Source organism: Prionailurus bengalensis, chromosome B4 (assembly GCF_016509475.1).
Source record: "Prionailurus bengalensis isolate Pbe53 chromosome B4, Fcat_Pben_1.1_paternal_pri, whole genome shotgun sequence".
Lineage (NCBI taxonomy): Eukaryota > Metazoa > Chordata > Mammalia > Carnivora > Felidae > Prionailurus > Prionailurus bengalensis.
In genome coordinates this window covers 122,736,564-122,758,209 of record NC_057358.1, presented here as the reverse complement: position 1 = coordinate 122,758,209, position 21,646 = coordinate 122,736,564, and the positions used below count along the sequence as shown (strand labels likewise).

Sequence of the window (21,646 nt, the reverse complement as noted above, 5' to 3'; positions counted from 1 at the left end):
TATCTTCTGACTCAATAATTCCATTCCTGAGGATTTATTCTTATAAATTATCTCAATGAGTAGGAAGTTATGTGCATGAAAACACTGCTACATTAGTTAAAATAATGATAAAACTGGATATAGCCTAAATGTCTAGTAACAGGAAAATGGTTAAAGAAATAAATGATGAAAAATCTACTCAATAAAACATTCTTCTGCTTTAACATTATAATTCTGAAGATCATGTAACAATATGGAAAATGCTTGCAATATAATGTTAAGTGAAGAAAACACGATACTGCATTAAATTTAAGCTGTGACTGTAGCTATGTCAAAATGATGTGTGCATCTGGGTGAGACCTAGAAAAAAATTTTTTTGAAAGCTAGAAAAAAAATTTTTAATGAAAATAATATTATTTGTTGAGATACCAAGATTATGGGTAAAATTTCTTTATTTCAATTTCTGCTAAAGTTGTTATAACTTTGGCAATTCAAGAGAATTGGAAACAGGATAGACTGGCTACTGCCCCTTCCTCAACTGGAAAGAATCACAGTGTACTGGGTGAGATGTGAGTATCCCATACCCAGCTGTGCCCCAAACTGCAGGATTACATAGACTTCTCTATCAAGGGCAAAAGCCATGGATGGCATTCCTTCTAATACTCCTGGAATACCAAGTATAAAACTGTCTACTGCATGTGCTCAAGCCTTGGGGTTGGCTGACATAGACAGCCTCACCCATATCCTTCATAGATGTTAGCATTACATGCCTTTAAGAATCTAGCCATATGATTTGGGTCAAGTTACTTAGCCTTGTTAAACCTCCATTTCCTCAGATGTAAAGTGGGTATAGTAATAATGTCTATTCCATGTAGTAGTTGCTCTAGGACATAAATGGGAAAAAGACATAAAAAGTAATATTTACTATAGTAGTTTAATAGAAAGTACTCAACAAAGGGAAGCTATGGGTAATGTTTTATTGCAAAAGTCCCCCATTGTTCTAAATGTCAAAGAAATAAGTTTAAATATAAAATGAACAAAAGAATTAAATGCTGCCTTTCAATCTCAAGAGAAACTTGGGTTTAATGGAAAAGTTTCCAACCTCATTTGGTTATATCTTTGGGTCTTATTATAGCTCCTTCTCTCTTATTAGCTCATGATTATTTCTAGGTTTGAGTCTTGTCAAGTGTTCTTGCTGTGTGAGGAGGTTGTCTGCACTACAGTGTTTAAATCATTGTGCAGGGAGTTTACCCAAGCATCAAACAAAGTAGCATCGTCTGCATAGTAACTCTGACATTTGCAGAAATGCATAATTTTAGGCCAGATAGAAGGCTAGAAGAAAGAGACACTGCTGGTGATACCACAGATGACTAACCCAGATGAAGGAGGTGAGAAGTCTGGGAAGCCAAGAGCCACAGCCAAGGACAAGAGAGGAATTTGGTTTGAAAGGAGAGTGTTAAGACATCAACAGCCTGGAAAGAGAAGTCCAGGGTAATTTGTGGCTTGTTGAGTACCAGGAAAAAAGATGTGGCAAAAGAAGGCACAGATGTTGTGAAGAATGCAAGGAATTTATGACGATTCATAGTCTGACTGCAGGAAATGCCTGCCAAGGGCAGGTCTCAGTGGACCATGGGAGCACTGGTTCAGGGAGAAGATATGTGAAGATCAGGACTTCACAAGTGACCTTTACCAGAGTATCATCTTGAACCAAAAGCAAAGGAGGAGAAGAGGTAGAAGACAAGAAGTTGTTTGAGAATAAAAATAAATGTTAGCAAGTCTTTAGAAGTAATTAAAATGTTTCTAAACCAACAGCCCACCTTTACCTATCACTCTTTTCTTTAAAAGTCATCAACAGTGACTTGCACTCACAGTTCTCTTATCACAAACCCTACTACTCAGTCAAAAAGCTTTGCTTCTCTCCTCTCATCCCAAGTATACAAAAGTTGTTATAAAACCTAGAGGATCATTTCTTCTCATCATCCTAAAGGTTTATACATGCAGTTTTTATACAAATATGCATCTAATCGACATGGTGGGGATTATAGAGACCATACCTATCAAGTGGTCAAAGGATTTGATATTCTCCTTTCCCACAGATGTGGGGGGCTTGGTGTAGTGTTGCAAGGAAGAAGGTACTTGCTGGAATGCTGGGAAGGGAGAATGGAGGCTACCCTGCTAAAAGACTATGCATCAGAAGAGATCTTTTAGCCTCTGAACTTGGGCCCTCACTTCCTGCTTAAGTTAGGACAGAGCTAATTATGCCAAATTATTAGCATAAGCAATGCCTCCATGCAACCTTCCCAGACCCAGATCTGAGCCAAAGAGAGCAGACAGAAAGCAAGTGTTGTGGGAAATAAAATGTCCCACAAGCAGTTTTCCTGGCCCAGAGTTCCTGCACAAAGGAGCCTCCCCAGCTATATTAGCCCTCATGTCCCTTGTTCCTAATGAGGCTAACTAATTCCCCAACCATGGACAAAGGTTTTGTGATAAACTGAAAAATGACTTCCGGGGCAACTGTCTTTAGTTCTCAGAAAGTAAATTCATGGAAGTGAGTGACTGGCCAGAAGGCCAAGAGGCCATTGCTTCAGAGTGGGGTCCCAGAGCAGAGCGATGTAGTTATTCACAGCATGTTTGACTATGTGAGAAAAAAATAAAAATAAAAGAGTTTGGTTTCTTTTTGGTGATTTCTCAATATCACAAGATGAAAGTACTTTGCTGAATTTAGTAAAATAAATAAGAGAAACAGAGAATTTTCTTCATTGATAATATTTGTTAAATAGCATTAATAAGTTTTGAAGAGGTAGGCATGGTAACAGTCTTAGATGAAATACAATTAAGAAAAGTTTTTATCTTGGAGATAAGCTACAACTTAACCACACCTCTCTCTCTCTTCTTATTCATAATTTACTTCTTCAACTCAGAAAAAAAAAATACTTGGGGGAAGGAGGTTGGGATGAGTGGGTGGCTAAAAGCTAACAGTTTAGTGATTGCCAGATTACTAAGAAACCTCTTTAGTTGACCTCAAGTTTGCTATCATGTCCAAAGATATATGAAATTATAAAATACAATAATTTGAGGAAAGCACTTAAAGTCTCTTGGTCATGTTTAAGCAATCAATTAAGAGAAAAGAGAGAGAAAATATAGCAGTTTAATAGAAATTTAATAGAAAAAAAAAAGAAACAAAGGATGGTCTCATGAGTCCAGATTTTAGCCGAAAGTTCCTGAAATAATATAATCACTCTAAATAAGTTATTCAGCCTCAGTCTGCATACCTGCTTGGTATTTTGATAAATACTATGACTTTCTTGAGAACTTCTTGTACAGATTTTTAAACTTTAATAACCTTAACATTAGTTTATTTTACTACAAAAGGGAGTGATGTTTGAAAAGACATGTTACAATGGTCATCTTGTAATTTTGCTCTGGGCAGATCTTGGGTACCAAAAGTAGAGATGATGACCTGTCTGGAAGTCTGTTCACTTTATCAGAGATGAGACAACATGTAGTTGTAGCTAGGATTTTCCAGGGAAACTATGTATCTGTCCCTCTGGAAGGAACTGAATATCACATAGGATTCATATACTATTCATAGACACCAAGGAAACCAGTGAAATAAAAATCAGCCACAGCAAGGGTTACAATGCTTAGCACTTTAGTCAACAACATTAGCAACCTTCCTAGGGCTTGTCACTTACTCATCTTTTGAAGATGCAGCTTCATGAAGGGTAATGATCAAAGGTGGTGCCCAGGATTTCACGCTAATCCTCATTTCCAAGTGCCCACATAAGTGAAGGCCATGGCTCACTTATTCCTCAAAGCCTTCAGGACCCTGATTTTCAGAATATAGTTTGGTTCTTTCTACTGTTTCAATAGCTCCAATAAATGATTCTCTTTCTTATCCTGTTTCTAATTCACACCTGTATCTTCCTTGAACCGGCTTCTGCAATCCCCATAGATGGTCTTGTCCTCTCCTCTTACTCAAACCCATCTCCACGTTAGACATTCCCTATTTGCCTCCATCAAATTCAACACTGATCCCTGCTTTCCTTAAATTCGGCCTATAAATCTTATTTTCATCTAAAATTAAACCTGACAAAGAGGAAACTCCTTGTTCTCTCATCAAACTTCACTATATGTTTTCCTATTATTAGGGAGAAGCACTGATATGCCATATACACATTATTGATTAAAAAGTGGATAGCATAACCATCCAGATAATCTTGAGTCATACTGTTAGAAGGAGCGCTTGATACTATAAGTACTTTGTTTTGTCGATGTGAGAAAACTAAATCTCAGAGAGTTCGGGTGACTTGTGAGTTTGCACAAAGGATCTGAGGCAAAAATCCAATGTTGTTTTCAGTATACCACATTGCCTTCTTTTTATTCCCTCTCTGCATATGGCATGGTTCTAGGTGCTACAGAAACACTTCGCAGGACCTTTCGGTTCAGGAACAACACTGTTCACAACACCGGCATGAAAGGGACATCACACACAACCCAACTGGCACTGAAGTGAGCTCCGTGTAGTTATTTATATCATGTAACGCCCTAACCACCTTTTCTCTCCCTCCTCTTCTCTGTGTTCAGTCTGTCGCTGACTCTGGCTGTTTCTTCTCTGCAGTGATGCCAAGGGCTGTCTCTGCTGCTGTGGAGGCTGCCTTCCAACAGCTCACTCCCTGATGCAGGCCCAGTGCCTCTCCTTACGGGGCCTCCACCTCCCAACACTCTCCTTCAGACACGCCAGACTGCCCTGGCAGCTGTCACCCCCTTCACCTGCCATCCTGACCGTGTCACACCCACCCCTGGGAAAATCTCCAGATGCACCCTGAGCAAAACACAGAGGCCTGAGTGAGGAGACTGACAGGGAACAGGGCCCCTGAGAACGCAAGGCAGGTGCCAAGTTGCAAAGAAAAGAGAAATGATAGACTTTAGAGTGAAACTAAAAATAAAGAGAATGTGTTTTAATACCCTTTTGGCTGATTCATCTTTCTGTGGCACCCGAGAGAGAGGCGTTACCCTCTATTCACCAGTGCCTTATGTTTTGCCTACAAGGCCTCTCTTCTCACATCTGAAAGAGTAAACGAACAATAACAATGCAAGTGTAGGAGATAATGTTGGTAGCATGGCTGCAATCTCCAGGTTGGAGCCAGACTCATCTTACAATTTCCGTCATAGCCTTTCTCAAAAAAAAAATGAGATAACTGAAGTCCATATATGCAATTCCTCAATGTCCCTCCGTATTCTTTCTCTTGTCTGTTTTCATCTCATTCAGGCATGGGTCCAAGATGGAGTAGTGATTAAGTGGGCCTGGTGACACTGTATACTTGCTGACTGCTTATTCCCAAAGTGTGGTTGGCAGGACAGGGAGCCCCACTTTCGGTCATTCCAGGGAGAGAACTAAACACTAATTCCCGTGAAGTCTGCATAGCATCAACTTTTGTGCTAAAATTCATCAGTGGTAAAAACGTCAGTGGCTGTCAATAGCAGGGGAGAAGAAATAGAGGAAGAAGAGAAAAGAAAGAGATGAGGCATGAAGCAAAGTAAAAAGAGAAAGATACATAGGCTGGTTGAAAGTGATTGGGAAACCACTTCTGATCATCTATTTTGCCCATACCCATCTCATGCCTTGCAACACTGTTTTTGAAATAAGCAGATGGACGTGGATGCTAACAGTGAAAAACTGTTGGGGAGAAATATAAGGTAACAAAAGGTCAAGATAAAGCCCATATGACTTTGCTTTGTTTGACTTGATATGAGGATCCATTCTGAGGGTGTCTATTCCAGATTAAAATTATTTAGAACAGGCTATACAGCATGTAGTTTGAATATCCTTTAAAAAGAACAGTGATTCATTTATTTTAATTGAGAACAGTCCTCCTTTATCTAGAAAGGATCTTTTTCAACCAAACTTTGGAAAAGATGTATTTTTAAGAGGAAGAGAGGAAGAGGATACCTGCCCAGCTAGCTATGTTATCCAACTCAACTCCACTCCATAATAATAATTACTATTATAGCTAACATTTATTTTAGGCTTTACTGTGTACCAGACATTGTGTAAAATACTTTACGTGCATTATTGCTTGATCTTCCCATCGGTCCTGGGACTGATGTGTACTCTTTTACATATGTCCATTTCATACAACCTTTGAGTCTTAGAAGATTTTGGTGCCTTGCCCAAGGTAAACAGTAGAATAAGTGGCAGAATCCATGTCTGTCTGACTCCAAAACCTGTGCTTTTAGCCAGTGCACATATTGTCTCCTTCACTGGTATGACTGATGTCACTGGCAGATAATACTCTAATCCCATAATATGTTCTAAATAATTGAAACTACATAACTAGAAAATGGTAGCTAACGTATATAGCAGGCCCAACTGAAGTAATTCAAACATAAAAATGACCTCTTGGCATTTGATTATCTTTTACCTTAGACGTTGATAAACCAAACCATTCCCTTAGGACAACATTTCTGTCCAGCAAAGCATTTCTCTTGCCAAAGTATAATTTTGTTGGCTACATCTATCTCCTCCAAGCCCTGGAATCAGACCTAAGCTAGTAAATTGTGCTGTCCTGGCAAGACGCTCATCCTCCAGGGCATTGTATCAGACTAAAGCAATACATCATGTTGCTTCCCACTCTGTTGGACCATTTATCCAGAGTCCTAAAACGGTAATGTTTCTTCTCTGAGTCTCTAGTTTTCTTGTCCCTGGGCCTTGTGCTTTAGCATCCTGATCTTAGAGATGGAGGCGAATTAAATCGCATTATTTTTACACCTGTCCTTGAGTTGAGGCTTCCAAAAGAAAGGAGGGTTTAAAGAAAGGGGAAGCCCCATAGATCTCTGTTTCATTCCTTTCAGACCCACAGACACACATTCACTTGATTGGGTAATGAGAATACTTTGATCTTTTGGGGTTGTAGGGATTTAGTACCTGAGAAAGAGGTGCTGAGTGGTGGGGGTAGAGGTGGGTCAAATAGGGCCAAGATTCCTAGAAAAGATGACCTCGTCCAACTGAGAAGTATTGGGACCAGCAAACACTGGCAATTAAAAATTAACATAAACCAGAGTGAAATCAATACCAAAATGTGATAGGTTTTCCAGAAAAGTTCATGACATGTAGTTCATAGACAAGAGGACATTTTCTCAGCGTTCACTTTTACAGATGCCAAAGGTCAATCCTACTTGGAAAGATCCTTCTGCAGGGAAGCAGAAATATATAGAGTCCACTACAACATATAAGGCAAGCAATAGGTATATATTTTAGAAAAAATTCTTCAAAAACAATCTTAATTTCAAAGTGTTCTATAGTAGCTTTGATATGATGGTAAGTCACTTGACTCCCTGATACACGTGTATGTATATACCATGTTATTCTAAGTGCATAATGATGTGCCTGGCCTACAGTCGTGAAAGCTTCTTTCCATATCTTTACTAAGCACAATGGGACATATATCTCAATAACTGTTTTCATTCAAGTGTGATTTCTACAGAATTTGTTTAAAAGGTAAAATAATGACTCATCAAAAGGCCTTGAGTTAAATGCAAATCCTATGAATTCACCCATCAGTGTATTACATGTTGGGTTTGAATAAACAGTCTTATTACAATTTTCCTTACATTAGGAATTCACAAAAGGAGTCCAGTTTTCCATATAAACCCATAAAATGTGTAGGAAGGATTGAGAAGTGATTCTCACTTTTCCACAAATGAAAATAGCAATTAAAATGCTAAAATAGAGACAACTTTAAGATTACTTATATTTTACTCAACTTTCCTACAGTATACCATGCAAAATTATGTCAACTGAATGATTTTTTTTATGAGACAAGATGGCCCATGGGGAAATGTTGCCTTAAGAAACTAACCATTCTGAGTTACTCTAAATTGTCAACATGCCTGGAGGTTTTGGATAAATAGCTGGTGTAAGAAACCTAATTTTTTGGCTTCTGTAGATTCTCAGTATAGTATTTAATTTTGTGATCAATCATCAGTTAATCGAAGTTAAATGGAAAGTAGTTTATTATTACTTAATAACCCCATCTGTGTTTTCTATCAAACGCATAATCATGAATTTTCTAGGAATAGCCAGCTTGAATTGTCTTACTTATTTTTTTCTGCTTTCAAAATATGATTGACTTTAGAACCTACTCCTATTAGCAATTTCTAAAGAATAGTTTTATTCCTCAGAATCCAAAAAGTAGCAAGGTGTTTTTTCAGAACTGGATATTTCTTTATTTGCAAAATGTTTGCATTTTTCATTATTTAAATACTGATTCTTGGGGCTCTTGGGTGGCTCAGTCACTTAAGTGTCTGACTCTTGATTTCAGCTCAGGTCATAATCTCATGGTTTGTGGGATTGAGCCCTGTGTTAGGCTCTGCACTGAGTATGGAACCTGCTTGGGATTCTCTCTCTCTCCTTCACTCTCTCTCTGTCTCTTTCAAAATAAGTAAATAAACATTTAAAAATAATTAAGAAAAAATAAATACATATTCTTCAAATTAGTGTCTCCTCTTGCCACTGATAGGGTTGAAATAATTAAAGTAAAGCTTTCTCAAGAAGAGGGAAGTTTCAAAGGAAATTAAAATTGGGTACAGCATCCCAACTGTATTCTGAGAAGCCTATAAGAAACACAAGCATATATAGCAACAGTAAAGGTAGTACCATTTTTACTAGTAATGAACAATTAGAACTCTTTGTTCTAGAAGTGATGACCCCAGTTAAATCTCAGAATTACACCTTCTCCTTCAGAGATGGAGGGAAGCAAGTTGCTTGCATCCATGACAAAATGTGAGACTCAGCTAATTGGTGTGGTTTTGATGATGCCACAATTCTGCCCAAAACCCTTGTAACTAGCAAGTTTGCCCTGAAGATTATTGAATTACTCCACTGACCATGCATTATTTAAAGGGAAGTGCTATTATTATAGAAGCCAGCTGCTTAACCATTGGAATTCTGTCTGTTGGCCAACTTTCAAGATACAGCAGTGCACTGTGACTATGCATTATGTCTACACATAGAGCAGTCAAAGTCTAGGTTAGGTGGTGGCCAGCTTGTCTGCTAAGCAATATTTGATGTGCATGCTTTGGAGAAAAACTACTGATAAAATAAATATATAAAATTTCAATCTCAAGGGGCGCCTGGGTGGCGCAGTCGGTTGAGCGTCCGACTTCGGCCAGGTCACGATCTTGCGGTCCGTGAGTTCGAGCCCCACGTCGGGCTCTGGGCTGATGGCTCAGAGCCTGGAGCCTGTTTCCGACTCTGTGTGTCTCCCTCTCTCTCTGCCCTTCCCCCATTCATGCTCTGTCTCTCTCTCTGTCCCCAAAATAAATAAACGTTGAAAAAAAAATTAAAAAAAAATAAAATAAAAAATAAAAATTTCAATGTCAAGATTCTGTCAGCAAGAAAACTTCTGTGAAATTTCATACATGCATTGTCTCTTCATGCTAATGGTTGAGTGAGTAGATGGTCATTTCTTAATGAAGTGACCAGTACCACAGAACTCTAGGACTATACTAGTTGTAGAAAGGTCTATCCCTTTTCTATTCTATTTGTTTTGTGGCAGTTTCAAGGGAGAAAAATATTTTAAGACTCTTGGGGAACTCAAGTGACAAATAGAAAAAATATTTTTGCTTTCTAAGTTAAAAAATATTTGAACCTCTTTTTTGAAGATAATGTAAGTAGCTTCCAACCATATTGAATATTTGCCCTAGAAGGGTTTTCTCCTACATTTCTTTACTTGTTAGAGAATCTTTGAAATAGGACCATGGCAGTCATATGTTGTGTACAATACAGGAGTATGCTCCTAGGATCTCTGGCAGGTGTTCAGACAGCCTTTACTTAACTGTTTCTAGAAATGGGAAGGTCATTACCTTTAAAAGAAGTTTGTCCCATTTTTAATACTTTTGAACACAAATTGCTGGTTTTTTTCTTATACTAAGGCAATATTGTTTCCTGTTCACCTACCAATTCTGACTCTGCCCACTGGAGTAGAATTACATAGTTACTAATGAGGAGCTTTTATTTTTTTAAAGTTTGTTTATTTTGAGAGAGACAGAGCATGAGCTTGAAGGGGCAGAGAGAAAGAGAGAGAATCCCAAACAGGCTCTGCAGGGTCAGCACAGAGCCTGAGCTAGAGCACAAACTCATGAAACTATGAGATCATGGCCTCAGCCAAAATCAAGAGTGATATGCTTAACCAACTGAGCCACCCAAGCACACTACTAATGAGTTTTTAAAGGTAAGGATAGAACAATTCATTCCATCTCATTTAAAAATTAATCATAATAACAATAGCTGTAATTTAGATGTCATTTAAAAAATCCCTATTTTTCTCAAAATTTATACTGGAGCAAATTATTTTACTGCCTTTCTAGCAAACCACATAGTTTCAGACTTCTAGTTTTGACCATACCAACAAATGTCATTATTTTTTGTTTTGTTTGTTTTTTAGAGAAAGAGCACAAGTGGGGGCAAGGGGCAGAGGGGGAGAGAGAGAGAGAGAGAGAGAGAGAGAATCTTAAGCAGGCTGCATGCTCAGCGTGGAACCCAACACGGGGCTTGGGATCCAAGCCCAAGACCCTGGGATCATGACATGAGCCAAAGTCAAGAGTTGGACACTCAACTGACTGAGCCACCCAGGCACCCTTTTACTTTGGTGTTAGAAAAAAAGCAATATGAGTATACTTGTAGTGGGAATGCAAAATGGTACAGCCACTATGGAAAACTATGGAGGTTTCTTAAAAAATTAAAAATTTAATTTTCATATAATCCAACAATTCCACTTTTGGGTATTTATCTGAAAAGAATGAAACACTAATTTGAAAAGATTTATGCCCCTCTATGTTCACTGCAACATTATTTACAATGGGCAAGATATGGAAGCAACCTAAGTGTCCATCAATAGAGGAATGAATACACAAGATGTAGTATATAGTATATACAATGGAATATGACTCAACCATAAAAAAACAGTGGAATTTTGTCCTTTGTAACAACACGGATGGACCTAGAAGTATCACACTAAGTGAAATAAGTTAGATTGAGAAAGACAGATAACATACGATTTCACTTATATGTGGAATCTAAAAAAACAAATGAACAAACAAATCAAAATAGAAACTGACTCACAGATACAGAAAACAATCTGGTAGTTGCCAGAGGGGAGAGGGTGAGGGATGGGCAACATAGGGAAGGGGGTTAAAAGGTACAAACTTCCAGTTATAAAATAAATGAGAAACGGGGATGCAATGTGCAACAGAGGTAATAGTTAATAATATTGTAAAACTTTGTATGGTGACAGATGATAGCTAGATTTATCATGATGATCATTTCATAATGTATAATGTTGAATCACTATGTTGTACACCTGGAACTAATATAATAGTGTATGTCAATGATACTTCAATTAAAAAAGAAAAAGAAGTAATATGAGGTATTTGAAAGATAAAGGACAAAACTTGACCCTCAACTATGGCCTCTCAATTAGTGAGAAATGTGTTTTTTTGTTACATATCTTGATATAGAACCAGAAATCAAGCCTATAGCATACTTCAAAGGATGAATTAAATTTCAAAAGGTCATAACTAAACACTTATTATATTCATATATTCCAAATGAAATACAATTAGTCCATTGTAATATTATGAATAGTCAAAGAAAATCATCTCTCTAGAATTATGGTAGCTAAAGACAACCAGTAGTTACATTTATGGTAAAAATCCAAGTTTTTATACCACCATTTCAACAACATTTAAAAAAAAAAAGCCAAACAAATATGGACATGAGGTCAATTTTCTTTATGGAGCATTACAGAAAAGTCCTAAATTTCTGTTCCTAAATTCATTGACCTAGAAGCACAGCTATTTTATAGAACTGAGCCATGTCAAACTCTGAGATCAGCTAAGAGAGGTGACAAAGCACATGCCCAGTATGTGTTATTATTTTTGCTATGTTGATGATTACTTTCTATTTCATAAGAGGAAATAGAACTGTGGTGAGTTTCATGGCTATTGAGAATCTCCAAGAAGGGAGTATGCAATACATACAGTGTTTTCTGCCTTCCCAAGATTAAGGTTGGTGTCTTCCTCTAGAAGGAACATTATATTAGAGATGCATGAAATGGAAATGCTAAAGAGGTCCAGGCATTGCAAAGCCTATCCCTCTCCATATTCAACCCGCAAGGATGAATTTTGAAATCAGTTGTTTCTGAATTAGCCAAGTTTGAAGGTTTTTGGAATCACCTTTACCACCCTACCTCCAAGCATCAGATTACTATTCTATATTACACAACAAATGAATCCCAATTATGTCTCATTAAGAAATGTATACTTTTGACAAAGAGCAATCATTACCCGTGATGGACAACAGGGATACCTCAAGGTAGGCTGAGTCACTTTCTCCTTCACCCTAAGAGAAAAACCAAAGTGTATCAGCTACTCTCAACTGGCTGACCCCTTCAATCTCTTGAAATAACCACTTAGCAAGAAGTATGTAGAAGTCCTTTGTGGATTACAAAGAACCATGTAAGCTCATTTGTGTCTTTCCTCTAATTTATAGTCCCAGGAAAAGATTATAAAAACAAAAAACAAAAAACAAAAAACAAAAAATATTGTTTACATTGCCCAAGGGACTGGTCGAGTCTCAGCTTGCCAGGGCCTGGCTGGCGAGAAGAACAAGTCTTCTGCACTGGTAGATCCTCCAATGGCAAGTGAAAGCACTGCTGAGGCCTCATGTGGGGCCAGCTGACTGGTCCCTCCCAAACCTCTCAACCATGAGGCGCCCACAGGGTTTGCCCCTAAGCAAGAAAGCAGACCCCACCCAAAGAGACCACAAATGAACCCTCACTGAGTTACTACCCCCCAGCTGCCCTAAGTATGACAATAAACCTGCCTTACAGGGAGGAAGCATCCCTAGGCTCCTGTGCCAAACATCAGGAAAACATTTGGGTTTGTGGAGGATGCCATGAATGGTTGGCCCTTCAAGCAGCAAGGCAGCCAGACTAGTTTGGTAGCAGGCCATTACCATGGGTCTGATCTTCCCTAACGAGGGAGTTCAAAATATACATGAGGATTTTGACTTTCAAAACTCCATTCTGAAGAATGGTGTCATTATGATACAAACCTAAGACTTTTTATTTAAAATATAGCATTATCTTCTCTGTCAGGAATAAAGATCAAATAAATGCCAGATTGATGAGTTGGATTCTTCTGGATCAGTGGTTCACAAATTTTCTTCCATGAAGCCTGGATATCAGTGCAGAAGACCCAGGCCCCCTACCTCCCTTGGGAGGAGAGAAAGCCAAGATCCTGTCCCCCTGCCTTTGCCCAAGCCAGAGCAGTTTCACTTTGTCTGTTTTATCTATTGGTATATAAGCAATATTTGACTCAACAGAAGTTCTACTGTGACAAACAGTTTACAAAGAATTCAGGTACATTTTAAGTTCCTGTAAGCTTGTTTTGCCCTCTCTTTTAGTTGTAGAGCCAGGAAAAGTGTGTCCAAATCAAAACAAAACAAAATAAAACTAAACCAAAACCTACTTGCCAAGTAAAGAGGTCTAATTGATTTGTAAATATCAAAAGAAATTTGATTCATCATATGCCCTCTGGGCAATTAGAATCACATGAAAGATGGACACTTAGTTCATTCTGTCTCAGTGTAGTAGTTATTCTATAAGAAAACAGAATTGATTGCTCTGGTCTCTCTAGGGTGAAAGGAGAGGAAGCCCTGTAACACTAATATTGCTACCAATTCCAAGTTCCAAGGCTTCTGGATGCAGCTAATACAAAAGCTGTTTCTTCAGAGACCATATAAGATCCCGGAAAAGGATACTCAGAGAAGGTGAACCAATATTTATTTAGGACCTGCTATATGTCAGGGGGTGTTCTAAGCACCTTTAGTGCATTTTTTTCATGTAATCCTTAAAGAACCTTATAAGGAATATATTAAACCTACTTTACAAATGGGTAAACTGGGCCCCAGGAGGCTTAAGTGTCTTGTCCATAGCTACTCAACAGATCTCCTGGGCTGTCTGAGGAACTTGAACTTTGCAGGGAATAGATCTGAGTTGGAGCCCTGGCTCCATCCCTTACTGCATGAATGACCTTAAGCAACATCAGTAAAATGAGGAGCCCTTTGAAACTCAATCTGATGTTACAATGGAAGCAGTTAAGCAAAAGAGTAAACACTTGAGCCATCCTGTGCATAAAAACTATGCAAATTTGCTAAAAAGATGAAGAAAACTTGAAACATGATCTTCCTTTAATTAATATTCTTAGCAGCCTCCAAACTAAGGGAATATATAAGGAAAGACTGGGTTTGGGCATAGATAAGATCCTTGACTACAGGCTTCTGAGAACTTGAGAATTAACAAAAATAAACTGCATGGTGCATGAGTTAGTGCTAAGGAGTGTAATGCAGAGTCTAGAGACACACTGTGATCCAGAAGAATCTGTGGGATCAGGAATTGTTGGGGAAGCTTCAGGAAGAGGTTGAGGTGTGTAGGTTGACCAGGTGTGGGGAGAGGAGAGGCTCCAGGGGCTGGGTGGAACTGTGAAGATAGCTGATTCCCCTCTAAAGCCAGGCCCCTCTGTTTGATTTGTACAGACAAGCCCACGGGGTATGGCTCCAGCAGTCGGAGGGCACCTCAGACAGGCATCGTGGATGAGTGCTGCTTCCGGAGCTGTGATCTGAGGCGGCTAGAGATGTACTGTGCACCCCTCAAGCCTGCCAAGTCTGCCCGCTCAGTCCGTGCGCAGCGCCACACTGACATGCCCAAGGCTCAGAAGGTAAGCCAGCTGTTGGGGAGGGATCCAACATCCTCAAGAGACTGAGGTATCTTATGCCTGTGGGTAGACCAAACAGAAACTATGTCCCATAGTCTTCTGGCTTCCATGTCAAAAAACCACCATTCTCACCTCAGATGTCCATCCCTTTGGTCACTCCACATTGCAAAGTCTCCTTTTCACTGCTCTGGACAGTCTGATACTGGAAGACAATGGAGAACAGTCACTAAATGTGAGCTTTGGTATCAGATAAAACTGAAGTCCTAGCTTCACCAGTCACCAGCTGAGAGCCCGTGGCCAAATAACATAACCTATCCAAGCGTTAGTTTCATCGGTAAAACTGATACAATACCTACTGCATCAGGTTGTTTTAAGAATTAATAAATACACATGCAATTCTTTTCACGTTCTGCACAAAGTAACTGTTGGACAAGTGTTAGCATCTGTCATAATTAAAATTAATAACAAAGCACAAAACTTTTCAAGTCCTGGTATTCTGCAAAGATGCAAAGAAAAAAAATGTGCTAAAATGGGAAGTATTTGAAACTCACATTCAATGGCAAACCTGATTAAAGAAAAATATATTAAAAACAGAAATTTCTGTTTGGTTCTCAGAACACCTAGAAATTTCTAATGATCAAAATCTGTAGATGTCTTTTTCTATGAACTAGACTTCAAACAAACCTCAGAGGCACTATTTATGCCATCCAAAGCAACATAAATCATCTAATACACATTAGCCACTTGATAAATTTTGTTGAATGGGTGAAGAAATGAGTAGAAGTGATTAAATTCTAGTAACTAAGTAGAAAGAATGAGAACTAAAGAGCAGGTGGTAGGTGAAGGAGAAAAAAATAAAGTGAGGATGGGTGAGTAAGGAAAGAAAAGCTCTCATTAGGGTCTCCTTGGGGGCACTATTTAAAAAACCAAAAACCAAAAACCCAAACAAAAAAAACTGCAGTTTTACTCTTTGGAGGCCAAACTAGCATTGTGCAGAAAGCATAAGAAGAGAAACCAAGAAGTTCACAATGACACATTTACTGCTTCCTGGTCCTAAACTGCAGCTGAGCCTGGAGGAGGACCAGGGAGCTTAGCAGAGATGTGACCCCAGGGATCCAGCTTGAATGATGGAAAGGGACTGGGCACAGTCTGGTGCAGAGAGAACACAGTAGCCAATGGGTGAGTCAGGGAGGAAGTACCACAGAAGTAACTCAGGAGAATGTGGCTGAGAAGTGTGCTTGCGGGGACAAAGACAGGTTAATTCTTTCTCTTCCTAGGTGGCTCAGTGCCTCTCAATTTCCAGTTGGGGAGGGGGTGGGGATTAGAGATCAGTCCCAAAGTTCTAGAAGCTTGGTTCTTGTGACTGAGGCCTAGACATCCCTCCAGCACCAGTGCTGTCTCCTGTGCCACATGGATCCCGGGCATTCTGGGCTGACTCAAAGGCTCTGTCTTCTGGGACACCAAGGGAACCACCTGTTCTCAATGCAATTATTTTTGTGATGTTTACAGTATCATCCCCCATCTACCACCAAGAAAACGAAGTCTCAGAGGAGAAGGAAAGGTGGGCCAAAGAAACACCCAGGAGGGGAGCAGAAGGTGGGGACGGAAGCAAGTCAGCAGATGAAAGGAAAGAAGAAAGAGCAGAGAAGGGAGACTGGAGCTAGAAACTGAACACAAAGGCAAAAAAGGAAAATGGAGGAGAGAAGGACTAAGCAGACAGAGGCAAGGACGATGAGAGAGAAGCAGACAGCGATAAAGAAAAGTGGGAAGTGCTATAGAGGAATGAAGAACAGTAGGCCTGGTGGAGCTAGATAATGAATGTGATGGAAGGAAGAGAAGTAACCTGTTGTAGAATGTGGATAACAAACATGGAGACAATGGAAAAGAAAAACGTAATGCTCAAGGAAGTCCAAAGAAAGACAGTGGCAAGAATGAAAAAGAACAAAAATTATAAAAAAGGCAAATAAGACACTACATTCCCCTCCCCCCAAAAACAAATGAGAGTTAAAGAATTAAGACAAAATTCAAGGCTTTTACATGTATTTTTAAATCTTGTGTGAAGCTATTATAGAAGAATTGCCCATGTCAATATATGTCCAGAGTTAAATATTAGCCCAAAATTCTCAGCAAGACTGAATTGTGTCATCGAAGTTCCCAGATTTTCTTTCCTGCAGTGTCATTGGAGGCTGCATTTCTTAGTCAAGTCCAGGTTGAGGCCAAAGGGCATCCAGTATTTGCTTAAAGGCCTATGAGGCCTGTGGGGTAACCTGCAAGAGGAGTCATTGAACCTTTTCTTTTTTTGCACTTTGGAATCAGATATAAAAGATGTATTGGTCTGCTTGGGCTGCCATAACAATCGCCACAGACTGGGTGGCTTAAGCAACAGATATTTTCACACATTTCTGGAAGCTGAAAGTCCAGGTGAAGGTGTTGACCTCATTTTAACTAAATTACCTCTGTAAATACAGTATCTCCAAATAGGAAACAGTTTAGGTATTGGGAGTCAGGACTCTAGGTACTGGGAGTCAGGACTTTAACATATGAATTGCTGAGGAGAGACACAATTCAGCCCAGAACAAGATTCCTAATGTCTGATCACTGCCTCTGATTCTATCTCCTATAAACCTGTGTGTATGTCTATCTGTCTCTGTCACACACACGCACATACACACACAAACACACGCACAAATCTAGGTTTTCATATATGAAATCCTATGAGTTTCTGTTCCATGAAAACCCTAGGACCGTGTTACTTTAGAGCTGAAGTTCGTTGGCTCAATCCTTTCATTTTAAAGACAAGGATACAGAGATCCACAAAAGGGTAAAGACGTACTTGAGTTCTAAGCTGCCCTCCTTCTGGCCAGCAGAGAAGAGCACATAATCAACATGGACTAAGAAAGAATTCCAAAAGGAAAATATGGGGCAGAAATAGGCAGATGAAATCTTCCATTAATTCAATATTTTTCCACCAGAAGGAAGAACATGAATGAGAGCAAGGGGTTGGATTTCCCTGAGGGTAAAAAGAGCTAAGTAGAATCACAGAATTTAGGTCTTGTAAATCTTCTCCTTCAGCGTCTCTGATTTAATTAGTAGGGTTAGAGTCTTAATAGATATAAAGCAAAAAGTCTCCAGATCATCCAAATTGTGAATTATAAATGCTGAGAGAGGGTATAAGAGAAAAGTGGTCAGTCAAGCAAATAATGAGACTTTGGGTAAGAAGATGACTAAACCAAGAAGTGAAGCATTTCATCCAAGTAACCTACTTTGAAGATGTCATGGTATAAAGGAAACTTTCTGCCTGGTCCTTCATGTCCCTGCTGTATTTCTACTTCAGGATCATTCTTCCTCTATGGTCCAGTGAAAACCCAGGATTATATAATAAATATAACATAACATAACATAACATAACATAACATAACATAACAAAACATATAAGGCCATGCCCAAGACTTAGCCCAGGAGGAAAACGTGCAGTCAGAAGCATGTCAAAGCCCCAAATGGGAGCCAAGCCACTTCTGCTGTGGTTACAAAAGGCTGGCTGATCTGAAATGACAAAAGCTAGGCTGGTGCCTAAGCCCATCTAGCCAGCCACCTTATTCAGGAGATGCTGAGTTCTTCTGCTAAGACATCCATGCTTTGGAACCAGCCTCAGGCATAAGCCAATATTTACTGTGACTACCACCTGAGAGTAGCCTGCAAACACAGATGGCTCTTCAAGTTCTTCAGAAGAATTAATGATTTGTGTCCTATGGAAATGTTCCTTAGAGATTTTCTCTTCCCTATTTCACTGTTGACTGAGTAAATGTCAATTATGACTCAAGGCTTTGGATAAGCTATTAATTATCCTCTATGATAAACTTCATTCAAAAGAAGTAAGGCAAAGACTTTAAAAGAAAAAAAAGAAATAGAACTTTCTAGTTAAAGAATGCTTAACTCTCACACTATGGCTTATAATACACTTCTTCTTAGAATGGGTTTTATCAACTCTAAAGCAATCATCTTGAATTCCTAACATATGATTTCTGAATAATATGAACGAGGTAAACAGGAAGCATCTATTATAGTCTTTCCATCTCCTCCTTTCTAGTATCAATACTAAGCACCTAGTGATACATGGCATATAATGCTAGATGGATGGATGGATGAAATAGACGGACAAATAATTGTTATATGCAGCTTAACAGTGGAAGAGAAAGACCATAAAAATGAGTAGCATTGCTGAGATGAAATGACTCCTCTTGTCCTGGCATAGGATAGCAGGGCAAGGACGTAGTAAAAAAAAGGAGAGCAAAGAGTTGCACTGACCCAAGTCTTGCCTGTTTAGAACTTCCCTCTATAGCTTAAATTGAAATCATTCATGGACCTACTGCTAAAGGTGGCAACTGTCTGAGTAGTACTTTATAGTGAATGTTATGTACCTATCTCTCTCCTTGCTGCTTTCTTGAAGTAGGCAGAGTATTGATCATCATTTAAAATTCTACTGTTTCTCTTAGGGCAAATTGACTGTGTGTAAAACAAATGGGAAGATATAAGAAATCATGATCCTGAAATAAATTTGTTGAAAAATATTTTTATTGAGCACCTACAATGTGCCATCCTCTGTACTAGGCATGAAGGAGAGTTATAAGGACTGAAGAGGCAATAAAACATAGTAGTTAAGAATACCTGGCTAAGAACACTGCCTGGGTTCAAATCCTGATTCTCACTTACTGGTGGTGTGGCTTTGGGCAAATCATGTCATTTACCTGTGCCTTATTTTACTCATCTGTCAAATGATGGTGCTGATTGAATCTGTCTCCTACAGTTGTGAGAATTTATTGAGATTATGTATGTGAATGTGTGTGCACAAACTTTTATTGCTTAAAATGGTACCTGGCACATAGTAATCACTATTAGAGTTTTAGTTAATATTATTTTACCTAGTTCTGAAAATTCGAGCCATCTGAAAAAGAAACAGATCTCTTCATGTGGAAGTGAGTCTTGTATCACCAAAACCTTCGAGGCCAACTTTGCCAGCACTTTCTGGTGAATTTTCAGCACTTCTGAATTGTAGGGTTTCAAGCAGATGATAGAAGGGAACTCAGTGATCTAAGAGCCCTTCCAACCCAGAGAACACCAGTGCTATGAATAATTCCAACTTAAATGGAAGCTCAGCTCTCCCATGTGAGGAACTGCTAACTTTTACTTCAAGGTCACAGAATGAACTTTCAAAAAACCACCATTTTTCTCAACCAGTTAAAATCAAATGTAATATGTGTTTTCATTTCATGGTGCCTGAGGAAAATTTAATTGTAGCATGAACTCCAGCTCTTACTAGTTTTAAGTAAAATTGCCAAAGTAAATAGAAATGTGGGATATTTCCGGGCTCACACAGCTTCCGGGACATTTCAGTTTCTAGGGCTGCCGATCCAGTGCCTTTCACAGGCATTTGATCTTCTTTCAAACATCTCTTGAAAACAAACAAAAGCTCATACAGCTTCGAATGTGCGTGCTGTTAGGATGTAAGGGTGGAAAAAGAAGCAAAAAAAAAAAAGAGTCCTCAAAGAGACCCTTCTCCCTCCCGTCACCCCTTGACCACCTCCCTCCCACCAACCACCACCAAGAAATAATCTTTTCTTAAGTAACACATTTTGCAGTTTCTTAAGTATATTAACATCCATGGGGAAAGATGAAATCTATTCTTTTTACTTGTCTATGTGAAAGGAATAGGGCTTTTGCACTATTTACTAGGTAACATGGAGTTGACTTTTAATCCAAGGGCAAAGCTGATAGTTTGAAGTTAAAGTGGAAGCCTTTGGTAGCAATAAGAAGATACACTGTTTTAGGTGAAGCAGCAGCAGAATGCCCTTTTATGAGGTTAGGAATTTGGGGTAAATCATTTTCCAAAATTATAGGTAAATAGAGTTTCTTGGCTTTTCTTTCAGTGAAGAATTCCTCAGGTTGTATGCTCATCAAAATGAATGAAAGCCCAGCTACCAGATTTCTTTGAAAATCAGTGACAGTATTTACTGACCTAATAAGCAAGACAAATCCATTTTTAAAGGAGCGGGTGAGGTTAGCAAATGTTCCTCAATGGCTACCAAACTTCCAGGTCAAAATCAGCTTCTCCATCCTCAGGGTGTTAACTGAAATTTGAGCACCTTTCCCTGACATTGGGGTTCATCTTTAATGGGGCTCTGTTATGCCTTTAGTGCTACCTCACTTTTATCCACCAACCAAAAGAGATTGCTTAGAAAGACAGACTTATATTTAAATTCAAAAAGAGAGAAATAGAAATTGAGAACAGCAGGGAAATTATGTGCGATGTGGGACAATGCGCCTGTGAGTCCATATCTGATACTTCTTGAGAGCAGCCAGGAAAGTTCTCACCATATACTAGAAGCTCAATTACAGATCTGATGGGCTACTGCTAGATAAGTAACAAAAGCTAGAAAACATTTTGGAAAATTCCTAGCTTTATTTTATTAACTAATGTGGTTACAGTTTTAAGACCTTTGGTCAGGAAACTAACTCTTTTGAAAAAGTGGAAGTTTGATAGAAATAAGAATGCTTATTGGTACAACCAACTAATTTTAATTTTAAATGCCCTTGCTGGTAATTTACAATCTGTAATTAACTACAGAAAATAGCTTTGAGAAGAAAGGGATTCTTTTCTCTACCTTCTCCACGTGTGTGTGTGTGTGTGTGTGTGTGTGTGTGTGTGTTTGTATAGTTTTGTGTTCTAGCATTGTTTCAATCACTAGGAATTTAGGGTGAATCACTTTCCAAAAGTATAGATAAATGCAGTTTCTTTGCTTTTCTTTCACTGAAGGCACATTCTTATGGAAAACTAATCATCGTTCAGGAGAAATCACATTATCCCTTTGTCTTCTCAAAGGCCCAGGTTTAG

General features: G+C 38.9%; 1 protein-coding gene across 5 annotated transcripts in view; it reads left to right on the top strand.

The window, feature by feature from the left end:
* Nucleotides 1-21,646, top strand: part of IGF1 (insulin like growth factor 1) — a 77,752-nt gene that overhangs the window by 40,840 nt on the left and 15,266 nt on the right. For 2 of the 5 annotated variants that reach the window (XM_043562342.1, XM_043562343.1), the window contains exons 3-4: nucleotides 14,579-14,760; nucleotides 16,267-17,438. In XM_043562342.1, the coding sequence (XP_043418277.1) occupies nucleotides 14,579-14,760; nucleotides 16,267-16,428 (344 nt within the window). In that variant the 3' untranslated portion in view covers nucleotides 16,429-17,438. Of the gene's footprint in view, nucleotides 1-14,578; nucleotides 14,761-16,266; nucleotides 17,439-21,646 lie in introns of those variants that run through there. The other 3 variants (XM_043562347.1, XM_043562346.1, XM_043562345.1) reach the window with 2 other exon arrangements.